Here is a 13876-nt window from a genome sequence, read left to right on the forward strand (position 1 = left end):
TTCCCAGCCTGCCATCGAGCGTTCAGTCAGGTTTCCCTGGCATATTGAACGACCCATCCCTGTTCGCTGCAGGGATGCTGCCTGTGAGGTGGCTACCTCACTGGACGCCATTTGCGGTTTCGCACCGCAGTTCCACTGCGTCCTGGCTGCGACATTCCCTGTCCTCAGCACAGGGGTTTGGTCGCTAGAGAAGGCTCCCCACACCATCCGGACTGGTAAGTACATTTCTATGTAGGGACCTGTCTGTTTGGGTGTCAGTCTGTGACTGTGTGGCCCTGCATGTCTGTATCTGTGCTGAGCTCCCTGTCTGATTCCTGTGTGGAATAGCTGCCTTTTCTGTGGGCTGCGGGGGGGGGGGCTCTCCCGATCTGCTGTGTGTGCTGTGTGGGCAGACTGGGGTTAGACATGCTGTGCGGCGGCCGCTATTGCGGTCCGCCATTTTTTGGAGGCAAAATTGTGGTGTCCGGCCCTAAGTGAGTAGGGCGCGGTGTTTTGGCGCCAAACGCCGCCATTTTGATGGCGGTCGATGTACAACCACATGTCGGCACCATTTTGTCATTGCCCGAACAATGCCTCAGCCAGCGGCCATGTTTGTGTAGCCTACATAGGCTTTATAGGGCGGTCAGTCATTACATCACTTCCTTTTGCTCTGGGACAGCGATCGGTGGCAGCAGCCTGTGTGGCCTCTCCAGGTTTTTACTTCTCCTTATCCTGTATTTCCCTGCTCAGTGTTCTTATCCCTGTGGGTGTCGATCCATGCAGTAGTGTGTGGTGGGCTACGCTCGCCGCGGTCTTAAAGGGACAGTACTCCTTTTTCCAATTTTTGCTGGGGCATGGATTCTCAGGATTGCAAGTCTCCTCCCACCTTGGTGGGGGGCCAAGGGGCTGCTGCATCCCCCGAAGGGGCTGATCTGGCTGCTATTGTGGCGAACCTGGCTTCTCAGGTGCCGATGCTAATGGCTGATCGATCCGCAAAACGGCCCAGATTGTCTATTTCCTCTGATTCAGAGGGCGATGGGGCTGCTATGGCTGGAGTGCCCTTCTCAGGGTCTCGCTCATCTCTGGACCTTGGGGGGTCTGAGGGGGAGGCTGAGGTAGAAGGGGTTGATAATTCTCCCCCTGGCTCGCCTGAAGAGCTTGCACTCATGGATGAGTTGGTTGCTTCTATCAAAGAAACACTGCATTTGCAGGATGAGCCGTGTCCTCCTGCTTTGCTGTCCTCTTATGGGACACAAAGGAAGCGCAAAACAGCGCAGGTTTTTCCCTGCCCTGCGGAATTTCAGCGTGCTGTTGATGAGCAATGGCGCAATTTAAAGAAGCCATTTACTGTGCCAAGTAAGTTCAAGCTGCGTTATCCATTTACGCCCACCACTGATGAGCGTTGGTGTGTGCCGCCTCAGGTGGATCATGCGGTGGCGATTTTAAATAAATCTACTGCGATTCCTGCTGAGGATACCCCGGTGTTCCGGGACCCTACGGACAGGAGATTGGAGTCTCTTGCCCGTCATGCTTATACGGTTGCCGGTTCTATGCTGAAGCCTATTTTTGCTTCCATTTTGGCAGCCCAGGCTATTGCGGATTGGACGCAGGTACTCAGGCGCACCCTGGTGGCTGACTCTGCTCCACCGACAACATTGGCTATGGTGGATCAAATTCATCAGGGTGTCATGTATTTGTGTGATGCGCACTTGGATTTAGTCCCTTTGGCTGCACGCCTCTCTAGTGTGGCGGTATTGCACCGTCGCCTGCTCTGGCTGAAATGCTGGTCGGTGGACCAATCATCTCGCAAGACTTTAGCTAATTTGCCCTATGCGGGATCTAGCCTTTTTGGCGCGTCTTTGGATACGCTGATAAAGGGGATCTCCGGGGGTAAGAGCTCTCTCTTACCCCAATCTCACAAGAATAAGTTTGTTCGCGGTAAAAAGAATACCTCGTTTAGGCCTTCTCAGGGGTCCTTTCGTGCCTATCGGTCACAATACAAGGGCAAGCCCTTCAAGGGCCAAGGCTCCCAGAAGAAGCCGTGGGCAGGTAAGCAGAAGTCCGGCCAGTCCGGGTCTGCTGCCCATGCCAATTCGGCCTGAAGGGGCGCCCTCACCCAGCTCTGGGGTGGGGGGACGTTTGCTCGGTTTTCTTCAACCCTGGCTGGCCCGCATTCGGGACAGGTGGGTTCAGGAAATCGTTCGATCTGGATACAAGATCGAGTTCCTCTCTCGGCCGGCGAGCAGATTTTTTCCCTCAAATCTTCAGCTGTCTCCGGAGCGTTTGCAGGATCTACACCTGGCGGTGCGGGACCTGCGGGCCCAGGGAGTGGTGGTTCCGGTGCCTCATCGGGACAGATTTCGGGGGGTTCTACTCCAGCTCTGAACCGCTTTGTGCGGGTTTGCAAGTTCCGCATGGAATCCCTGCGCTCGGTGGTGGCTGCCCTGGTTCCGGGGGAATTCATGGCTTCCATCGACTTGAAGGATGCGTACCTGCACATCCCCATTTTCGAGGGTCACCAGAGGTACCTTCGATTCGCCATTGCGGAGGATCACTACCAATTCGTGGCGTTACCCTTCGGTCTCGCTTAGGCTCCGCGGGTTTTCACCAAGGTGCTTGCGCCGGTCCTGGCTTTGTTGAGAGCCCAGGGCATCTCTGTCTTGGGGTATCTAGACGATATCTTGATTCGGTCTGCGACCAGTCAGGGCCTGGTGAACGACCTGTCCGTCACGATGCAGACTCTACAGGAGTTCGGTTGGACGGTAAATTTTCCAAAGTCGACGTTGTGTCCATCGGTTCGTCTTCCCTACCTGGGGATGATCCTGGACTCTGTTCAAGCCAAGGTCTTCCTGCCGGAAGACAAGCTCCGGACACTTCAGGACGAGGTCAGGTCCCTCAGGGACACTCAGTGCTCGTCTCTTCGGACATGTATGAGGTGTCTGGGATTGATGATCTCGTCGTTCGAGGCGATTCCCTTCGCCCAGTTTCACACATGGGATCTTCAGGCGGAGATCCTGGCCAAGTGGGACGGGCGTCCGCAATCTCTGGATCTGCGGATTTCGTTGAGCCGCCTCGCCCGAAGGGGTCTTTTGTTTTTGTGGTGGCTCCAGTCCCCGGCGGTGTCGGGGGGCCAGTCTTTTCGTCCTTTGTCATGGACGGTGGTCACCACGGATGCCAGCCTGTCGGGCTGGGGTGGTGTTCTGGGCGTTCTGTCGCCCAGGGAACTTGGTCGGTGGAGGAATCCTCCCTTCCGATCAACATTCTGGAATTGAGAGCAATAAATCTCTGCCTTCTGCGTTGGACGGACAGGCTTCAGGGCCGTCCGGTTCGGGTGCAGACGGACAATGCCACAGCGGTGGCCTACATCAACCACCAAGGGGGCACCAGGAGTGCCCGAGCGGCTCGGGAAGTAGCCGACTTTCTGTCTTGGGCCGAGACGCACGTCCCGGCGATATCTGCAGTTCACATTCCGGGGGTGGAGAACTGGCAGGCGGACTATCTGAGTCGCCAGACCCTGGGCCAGGGAGAATGGTCCCTTCACACGGATGTCTTTCAGATGCTGTGCGCGAAGTGGGGTTCCCCAGATGTGGACCTGTTCGCGTCTCGTCTAAACAACAAGGTGGAAAGGTTTGTGGCAAGGACGCGCGATCCTCGGGCAGACGCGTTAGTGGCGCCCTGGCATCAGTATCGTCTGTATGCCTTTCCACCGATTCAGCTGCTGTCCAGGCTCCTTCGCAGGTTGGCCTCGGAACAGCACACGGTGATTCTGGTGGCGCCAGACTGTCCTCGCCGGTCTTGGTACGCAGACCTCGTGAATCTGGCGGTCGACGCTCCGTGGCGTCTACCTCTTCGAGGAGATCTCCTGTCTCAAGGACCGATATTCCATCCTGCTTTACAGTCGCTGGCTTTAACGGCCTGGCTGTTGAAAGCCAGGTCCTGAAGGATAGGGGTCTCTCCTCTGAGGTCATTCCCACTTTGATCAAGGCTAGGAAGGCCTCTTCGGGGAAGATTTACTACCGTACTTGGAAGGCGTATTTTGCCTGGTGTGAGTCCAGGGGGTATTCCCCTCGCTCATACTCTGTATCGAGAGTGTTGGCTTTCCTTCAAAGGGGCGTGGACCAGCGTTTGGCGTTGGCCACGATTAAGGGTCAGATTTCTGCGCTGGCCGTTCTTTCAACGCCCTGTGGCGTCTAATTCTTTGGTTAGCACCTTTGTTCAGGGGGTGCGACACTTGGCCCCTCCTCGGAGGGATCCTTTACCTCCATGGGACTTGAACCTTGTTCTGTCCGTGTTACAGCATGCTCCCTTTGAGAAGATCAGGGAGATCTCGTTGTCTCTGTTGTCCAAGAAGGTTGCCTTTTTGGTAGCGATCACTTCGGCTCGCAGGGTGTCGGAGCTGGCGGCCTTGTCCTGCAGCTGATCCATTTGGTGATGGTCGCAGCCGACGCTGCCATGCCCTTCCGAGGACCCTCTGGAAGGACAAATAGAGAATCCGACTTGCGAAAGGATTTAGTCGATGACAGGTAAACCCTGATCGTCCGAACAACATCCAAGGAATGCAAAGCCACCTCCTTTGGATGCTTAGGCTTCGTGCAAAGCGAAGGCAAGACAATGTCCTCATTGAGGTGAAATTCCGAGATCCTCTTCGGAAGAAAAGAAGGGTTAGGTCGTAAGACCACCTTATCCAAGTGAATCACCAAGTAGGGAGACTTCTTTTCTTCCGAAGAGGATCTCGGAATTTCACCTCAATGAGGACATTGTCTTGCCTTCGCTTTGCGCGAAGCCTAAGCATCCAAAGGAGGTGGCTTTGCATTCCTTGGATGTTGTTCGGGCGATGTGGGTTTACCTGTCATCGACTAAATCCTTTCGCAAGTCGGATTCTCTATTTGTCCTTCCAGAGGGTCCTCGGAAGGGCATGGCAGCGTCGGCTGCGACCATCACCAAATGGATCAGACAGACCATTGTGCAAGCCTATCCTTTGAAGGGGAAGGTTCCTCCTTTCCCTGTGAAGGCGCACTCTACCAGGTCTCTGAGTACGTCTTGGGCCTATCGTCATCAGGCATCTGTGGCCCAGGTGTGTAAGGCGGCGACTTGGTCGTCCGTTCACACCTTCTCCAAATTTTACAAGGTGGATGTTCAGGCATCGGCAGATGCTTCCTTTGGCCGTAAAGTTCTTAGTGCGGCAGTGCCTTAGGGTCCCTTGTTTGGTTCCTTGGCTGTTGGGGTGTTTTTACCCCTAGGTTACTTGTTCTTCCTGGGTTGTTGCTCCTGTTGAGCACGTTTTTCCTGTTGCCCAGTTGGTTCTCTTACTTTGGTCAGGTTCTTTTTTCTGATGTGGGTACTGCGTTGCTTTAGGCGCGGCTGCGTTTTTCCCACCCCTCATGTCTACACTGCTCTGGGACATCCCCATTAGTGAAGATTATGAAGTGGCGGCGACTGTCGGAGGACATAAGAGAAAACGGAATTTTTGTAAAATCTTACCGTAAAATTCCTTTCTCGGAGTCCTCCGACAGTCGCCGCCCCCACCCCTCTTTTGGGGTTTGTTTATGTACTCTACTGCTATGCTGCTGAAACTGAGTTGAGAATGCAGGAAGCAGGGAGGTATTGACTGAGGGGACCGCCCCCAAGGGGTGTGATATGCTAAAAGCTTTTATATTAACAAATCTTGTTGCCTAGCTACTCCTACGGAGCAAAGGTCAATACCCCATTAGTGAAGATTATGAAGTGGCGGCGACTGTCGGAGGACTCAGAGAAAGGAATTTTACGGTAAGATTTTACAAAAATTCAGTTTTCTCCTGATGTTTTGATGGACACAGCACCCATCCCTCTATTGAGTTGCGTTTTATTTCTTCTGACACTGCTTGCAACAAAACTGAGTGCCTGTAGCAGGGAGTGGGAGTATATTCACCTGGGACTGCCCCATAGGCGTGGTAACATTTTTTTTCCTGCCTAGTGTCCTACTTCTGTAGCATAACCCAATAGTCAAGAACATTCTCAAGCTGTTTCCCGTTAATGAACATCAGAGAAAAGGATTTTATGGTAAGACAAAAATCCAGTTTTTTAGGGTTGTATTTGTTCTGCACAATAAATTTAGAGAAAGCTCAGCAAGTAGCTTAATTTGTCGTCTTAGAGTGGTTACAAAGGCTGAACGTTTTTTACCTTCATGCCTTCTATGCATGAAGGTAAAAAAACTTTCTCAGTGCAGCAGCCCCCTAATACCTGAGCCCCATCACGATCCAGCAAAGTGTGCACGGGAGCCTTCACTCTTCGTCGTTGGCTGAGACAGCAGCAGGAGCCATTGACTTGTAAGATGCTTATCACAGTAACTACACTACTGTACAGCAGATGCTTCTTGGGCTGACATAATGTGTGTGTGTGTAGTAAGCAATGTCAGTTGTAATAGTAAAAAGTAAATTATCTGAATATTATTGTATGTTTACTATGCTTCAATTTGGTATAAACAGAACATGCTGTGATTGTGCAGGTGGAAGATACACGAGGCTTGCATGCTGGCCTTGGGCTCAGTGAAGTCTGTAATTATAGATGGTGTGCAGAGTGGACGAGTTCAATTTGACATGCCTGGCTTCTTAACTGGTGTCATTCTTGCAGACCTTAATCTTTCAGGTATGTAACCTGCAGGTGAAAAAATATAACGCAATAAATACTTAGCATTTGTTTTCATCTCTGTCTCCTGTGCCAGCTTTGCTTTTAACAGTGTTTCTCACCTGGTCCTACGGTCCCTCTGACATTGCATGTTTACAAAGAGTGCTGTATTTTGCATAGCACTAGAAACCGGAAGATTAAGCGCCGGTTCACACTACCGCGACGCTACTTTAGGTGGCGACCTCGGAGCGGCCGCCACGGACTTCATAACATTGAAGTCTATGGCGGTCGCCTCCTGGTCGCCCCAAAGAAGCTCCGGACCCTTTTTCTAGGTCGGAGCGACTTGTGTCGCTCCTATTAGAACGGGTCCGTAGCTTCCCTATGGGAGGCGACCTGTGAGGCGACCAGGTCGCCTCACAGGTCGCCCTAGTGTGAACCGGCACTAAATAGCATAAGTTGTAACATGTTGTAAGTAACATTTGAAGATCAATGTAAACGTTAATAGCATATTCATAATGGTAATGTTCAGAACTATTCAACTGCCTGCTGTCACCGGGATTTTAAAGAATGTATAATAATTATATGAAGAATACTAAACATAACATTAAGTGTAAGTTACTAGTTGCATTTTTTTCCGTTTCCCGTCAGTTTCTCCTTTTCTCCTGGGACGTTCGCTTTGGGCTGCCAGTAGATTTACAGCTGCAATGTCACCAGAGTTGATACAGCAGTTTCTTCAGGCCACAGTCAGTGGGCTGCATGATAACCAACCACCCTCAGTAAGAATATCTGCTGTCCGAGCTATCTGGGGGTAAGAGAATGTTACCATTTATTTCAGTCCAAAGATTTTGACTTTTCTTTGCTTAATTGTCCATTTTTGGTTTGTAGATACTGTGATCAGCTGAAGATCTCTGAAAGCACTCATGTGCTCCAGCCATTCCTGCCCAGTGTGGTCGATGGACTTATCCACCTGGCAGCCCAGTTCACATCTGAAGTTCTGAATCTTGTAATGGAAACACTCTGCATTGTCTGCAGTGTGGATCCAGTGTTTACAGCTAATGCTGAGTCCAAAATCTGCCCTTTCACAATCGCCATTTTCCTCAAGTATAGCAATGGTAAGTAATGTGAGTGTGTTTCATTTTAGTAACATTGGTCAGCAGGCATCATTTTTTTTAGTTTTCAATAAGTTTTTATTGAGAAAAAGAAAAACGAACAAGGTAATACAGTATCAAAACAACATAATATTTTTTTTTATAGCTTACATAGTGTGTGTGTGTGTGTGTGTGTGTGTGTGTGTGTGTGTGTGTGTGTGTGTGTGTGTGTTTTTTTTTTTTTTTTTTTCCCTTAACTTGCTTAATTTGCATTTTCAGATCCTGTTGTCGCTTCTTTGGCTCAAGATATTTTTAAAGAGCTGGCTCAGATAGAGGGATGTCAGAGTGCTATGCAGATGAGGCTTATTCCCACTTTGGTCAGCATAATGCAGGCTCCTGCTGAGAAGATCCCAAGTGGTCTCTGTGGGGTGAGTTCTTCTAAGAACCAAAATACATGTCTGTTATGAGGGTAATTTACAGTCAGAGTTTATTGACCTTTTTACTAGTACTAAAACAAGCTAGCTTCAGTACAAATTCTGTCAATAGTGGAATTAATAGGAAAACAGATGCCAAACACAAAATATGAATACCCACAGCACCCATCTTAAAGTAAAGGTAAAATTATTTTAAACGGGTCAATTATCAATCGACTGAAGCATCAGGATAAAGACCTGCTCATTGAAGACTATCCCACCTTCAGGGTGCAGGACGTATATGATAAGTTATCAAAACTCCCTGATAGTCTCACAGCAAATGAAGACAGATGAAGATGCAAAGAATAAGAATGAAAAAAAGAGTAGAGTAGAAGGAAAGGTCCAAGCCAGAGTCAGAGAGAACAAAGTATTCCCCAAAACGAAAAAGAGAAAACCTACTAATGCACCAGAGACACATGCCCATGGCTACCAGATCTTTTGAAATTTTTGGACAATGTCTTTCAGGATACTAACAATATTTTCATGTACCATGATCCAGGTCATTTTTTTCTTTGCCTGAGACAGGTATACAGAGGATTGTTTCCAGGATTTAGCAAGAGTCATCTTAGCCCCTAACAAATAAAGGAAATCAGACATTGTAAGCATTTAGGTAAATCAGGCACAGGGGCATTAGGAGTGCTTATACATAGGGTCTGGGGCATGAACTGTCCTTTTACTCTACGGATCAGGACAAAAATGCCATTTCAGAAGTTACAGATCCTAGGGCATTCCCACCAAATATGGCACATTGTCCCAGACATCTGACAGCTTCTAAAACACAGATGCGACACAGAAGGGTACATTTTGGCTAGCCGGGTCGTCACTAAGTACCAACGGGTGAGCACCTCTAAATTTGCCTCTATCAAGACTTATGCCCTTATATGACCTCAAGAAACAAGTGTCCCATGACTCAATGTCTCTATACTCACCCAGATCCGTATTCCAGTCTATCATTGAAGAGAATTTAGGAGGTGAGCCCATTAGCAGCCCATAAATAAACCCCCCCACTGATCTGCATCTTTCGTGCACCATTTTTCATATGAGGTCACTTGATAGTGATCCGGCTTAACCTGCCAGAGGGATTTAGAAAATGTGAGATTTGAAAAAACGAAAACGCTCTGACTGAGGCATTTTAAGGACTTCCATACAATGACAGAGTGTAAAAGGTCCTCTATGGGTGATTACCTGTCCAATTTTGTATAGTCCCTTGTCAAGCAACCACTTAAATGACTCAATATCTTGCCCTTAAGGGAAATCCGGGTTATTAGGTGAGTTAGCGGGCTGAAAGGGGACACTAAGGTACTGTTAGAGCGAAGCTTATCCCACAGCGCCCACAAGAAACCGGTGACCAAAACCCCAGACATCCAGGACCTTAAATATATAGGGCCAACAGACCGCGTCAAAGCCTTCTGCAAGTCTATAGACAATAAAAACCCTTCTTGAGAGGGTCCCCCATCCCATTTTGACCTAAGAAGGGATATGACATTGATAACCTGACAGATCTCGTCAGGACCCTGCCGCCCATGGATGAAACCCATCTGGTTCTTATGGACAAGAGAAGCAATAAAAGACACCAGTCGGTTAGCTAAAACTTTGGTCAGGAGCTTTAGATAATTATTAATCAAAGGGATGGGCAGTGGCGGCTGGTGCTCAAAATTTGTGGGGGGGCACAAACAGAAAAATGTAATAGGCAAAAAACGCTGTAAAAATTGCGTGACTTTGAGGTCACAAAAGTGTGAAAGGGGCCTTTAGTAATCAAGGTATAGTGTGCCCCCTTTCAATGCAGAGAGACCAGCGCGCCCCCTTTCAATGCAGAGAGACCAGCGCGCCCCCTTTCAGTGCCGAGAGACCAGCGCGCCCCCTTTCAGTGCCGAGAGACCAGCGCGCCCCCTTTCAGTGCCGAGAGACCAGCGCGCCCCCTTTCAGTGCCGAGAGACCAGCGCGCCCCCTTTCAGTGCCGAGAGACCAGCGCGCCCCCTTTCAGTGCCGAGAGACCAGCGCGCCCCCTTTCAGTGCCGAGAGACCAGCGCGCCCCCTTTCAGTGCCGAGAGACCAGCGCGCCCCCTTTCAGTGCCGAAAGACCAGCGCGCCCCCTTTCAGTGCCGAAAGACCAGCGCGCCCCCTTTCAATGCAGTGTGTCCAGCGTGCCGTGCCCCCCTCCCCTCCGAGACCAGTGTACTTACCTGCAGCGGTGGATTCTCCTCCGGTGTCTCCTCGAGTCCTCCCGCCTCCTCCTCGGCCAATGGCATGGTTTTGCCTTTCGGCCAATCAGGAAGCGGGTCTCCGACCCGTTTCCTGATTGGCCAGGTGGAGGATCCGTGTGACAATAGCGAATTTTCATTCGCTATTGTCACACAATGGGTGGGCTCGGGCGCACTGCTCTGGGCCCCGGGTCCACCCTTTACTGAAGCCTATTAAAGTCTATGGCTCTAATCAAGTGACTCAGGAAAAAAAAAAATTGGAATCCTTGCGTCCGGCGCCCCGCATGTAGATTAGGGGGCCGGACGCATGGATAGGTGGGGCGGCGCCCCTGCTCCCCCAATGCACCGGCCGCCACTGGGGATGGGCCTGTAATTGCTAACCTCACCAGGGTCCTTATCTGGCTTAGGCATACCAGTAATCTGCCGTGTCCAAGTCCAGGGAGCCCCCCTTTCGCAGAGAATTAAAAAACAAATCAAGTATGTGGAAGAAGTAGTCGCAAATTTCTTATAGTAAACAGCAGGAAAGCCGCCAAATCCTGGGGATTAATCCGTTTTAGCATATTTAATCACCCCCAAGACTTCACTTTCTAAAATAGGAGCTTCTAACCGAGCACGATGCACAGCAGTCAGCTTAGGCAAGGAGATGTCTGACAAAGAGTCTACAGCCCCCTTGGGTCCCCGAGGAATCTGACTGGTAGAGACGAGAATAGAAGTCCTGGAAATCTTCCATAATCTTTTGTGGATTTTGGGTGTATCCCCCCGTAGTGGAACACAGCTTTGGCAGTGCATGGGTGCGAACCTTGGAGGTCACTTTGGCTGCCAACATAGGCCCAATCCTATTACGCTGAAAGTGGGCACCACTCCAGCGCAAACTCTTCTTGGCCCTGGTAGTCAGCCAAATTGAGCGCCAACCTAGTGGACTCCATTTTACCTAGTGTCTCTCGATTGGGCTTAATTTTATTTTATATGCCTTCCAAAGCGCCTGTAGGTCAGAGTCTAATCTCTCCAGATCTAGTCTGTGCTCTCACTTAATCTAGTCGATAGTTGAATTATTTTCCCCTGTATGGTGGCTTTATGGGCCGCCCATAACGTGGTGGGGGTCACGTCACATTCATGGAGTCATTGTTCTGAAAGTAATCGCGCAACCCGCGGTCGAGTTTAGTGCACCTAATTGGAACTGGACAGCATACTCCAGATGTGGCCGGACCAGAGTCTTGTAGAGTGGAAGAATAATCTCTTTATTTCTGGATTGAATCCCCTTTTTTATACATCCCAGTATTCTGTTGGCTTTGCTTGCAGCGGCTTGGCATTGCATGCCACTGCCAAGCCTGTTGTCTACCAGTACCCCCAGGTCATTTTCCATCCTAGACTCACCCAGAGGTTCCCCCCTCAGTGAGTAGCTTGCTTTCTGGTTTCTGGCACCCAGGTGCATTACTTTACATTTATCAACATTGAACCTCATCTGCCATGTAGTTGCCCACCCCCTAATTTTGTTCAGGTCCGCTTGTAAGGTTTCCACATCCTGCACAGAATATATTGGCATGCTTAGTTTAGTATCATCCGCAAATACTGAGATTTTACTCAATGTCCCCTCCTCTAGATCATTTATGAATAAATTAAACAGGATTGGCCCCAGGACAGAACCCTGGGGGACCCCACTTTCCACACCCGCCCAATCTGAGTACTCCCCATTAATCACCACCCTTTGCAACCTCCCGTGGAGCCAGTTCTCTATCCAGGTACTCACCTTATGGTCCATACCTACCTTCCTTAGTTTGTACAGTAAGCGTTTGTGGGGAACGGTGTCAAAGGCCTTTGCGAAGTCCAGGTACTACACTACATCCACAGGCTTACCTTTATCTAGGTGGCAGCTCACTTCATCATAGAAAGTTAATAGATTGGTTTGGCAAGAACGATTTTTCATGAATCTGTAAGAATATTTAATAATAAATATCTTGCGCTCGTACTTATGTCAGAATATTTATACTGATCTGAATATAGCAGTGTATTTATTTATGGTTAATAAGCAAAGATCTGTGAGAAAGGAGAGTCTCCACTTATGCCATAAATCAATGTCGTGAATTCTTTTTAATTGATTAATTTCTTTTTAAAAGCATATACCAATCTTAGTGAGTACAGTCTACAGCGTGGAATATATATAAAAATATTTATTCTCAAGACATGCAAACACAATATATGATCAAACAAGAAGTGACACAAAAATAACTCTACATAAAAATACTAACTTCAAATAATCAATGCAATGTGATGTTTAGCTCAATAATGAAAGTGAAAGTAAAACAAAGTGAAACTAAAACAAAGTGAAAGTGAAACCAAAGTAAAAGCAAGATTACCATTTCTTCCCAGGTATAGTATAAGCCATAAATTAATGTTCTATATAAACAGACTACAATGGTCTGCGAATCACATAGCCCAAAGTCATTCCACTGCAGAAGGAATGAGAATAAGCCATGCAAAACGGAAGACTTAAAATTGCAAATAATGCACTGAATCTGATATTAATAAAAATGTATAAAAACAAAAATCAGCTTTTTAGAGAAAAATATACCATGGCTTATACGGCTGGGATTGTAATCTCATTACCCTTAAATATGCAATATAAAACATATAAGGAAAGAATAAACAATTGTTGAATAAAATCAAATAATATAGCAAGGCATAATTACCACACTTAAGATGGTGTTACCAGAGTCCTAAGATGGATGCCAGTGAGGGAGGAGTTTCCTCCAAGTTTCAGATGAATGATGGACCAGGGAGTATGTCTGGATGAGTCTATCGAAAAATGTAATAGCGTGTGTGGTGTAAGTGTGAGGTGTGTTGTCAGTAGTGTAATGTGTGCCTCTCTCTCATCTGGGTTGGTCTTTTATATGGTAAGAACAAAGAGCTATAAAAATTACCATAAGTAAAACCCAGAGGGATGAAACATTATCCCAATTGGTTGGGATATTCTATACCTAAACTGGTGAGATCATAGACACCTCTTTTGATAATTAACCCCATACTTGGATAATAAAGTTAAATGATTTCTCTATATGTGAGATTAATCATGTAACACAACATAAAACTTTGCCCAGACTCACAGTACATACATAAATGTCCACCTGTGTCTCCATCATTCACCTGGGCAAGTAATGCCATTCCAATAATTATATTATTTAACACAATATAATATTTTTATATGGAATATCTAAAATTATCTCAAGACTGCACCTGGTATTTCGCCTCCAGAGGGCAGTATCGTACCGTTCATTAGATTTTGTATTTAACATAATTTGAAACAATTACCCATCCTTCTTATCTCATGACCTCTGACCTGTCGGCTAGTGAAAAGCAATTACTTATTTGACCATGCCAAAGGGCTGTCAGATATAGTCTAGGTTTGGGAATATTTACGACACCTTGAGCACTAAACCAGTCCAAAGCAATTCTTATATAAACACTCCTACCACATGCCTTAACATGAAGTAATTCATTTCACTTTAGTTTTAAGTCTAAGTAAGATGCTACTATG

At 47.9% G+C, this 13876-nt stretch overlaps 2 protein-coding genes across 2 annotated transcripts in view; both read left to right on the top strand.

Annotated features, from left to right (window-relative positions):
- SHISA4 (shisa family member 4) overlaps positions 1–13876 on the top strand; it is a 477761-nt gene that overhangs the window by 301806 nt on the left and 162079 nt on the right. The window lies entirely within an intron of this gene.
- IPO9 (importin 9) overlaps positions 1–13876 on the top strand; it is a 137775-nt gene that overhangs the window by 92506 nt on the left and 31393 nt on the right. The window contains exons 13-16 of the mRNA XM_082244847.1: positions 6464–6603; positions 7231–7390; positions 7468–7694; positions 7950–8098. Of these exons, the coding sequence (XP_082100973.1) occupies positions 6464–6603; positions 7231–7390; positions 7468–7694; positions 7950–8098 (676 nt within the window). The remainder of the gene's footprint in view (positions 1–6463; positions 6604–7230; positions 7391–7467; positions 7695–7949; positions 8099–13876) is intronic.

The sequence above is a fragment of the Pelophylax lessonae genome, assembly GCF_965119305.1.
Source record: "Pelophylax lessonae genome assembly, chromosome: 2".
Taxonomy (NCBI): Eukaryota; Metazoa; Chordata; class Amphibia; order Anura; family Ranidae; genus Pelophylax; species Pelophylax lessonae.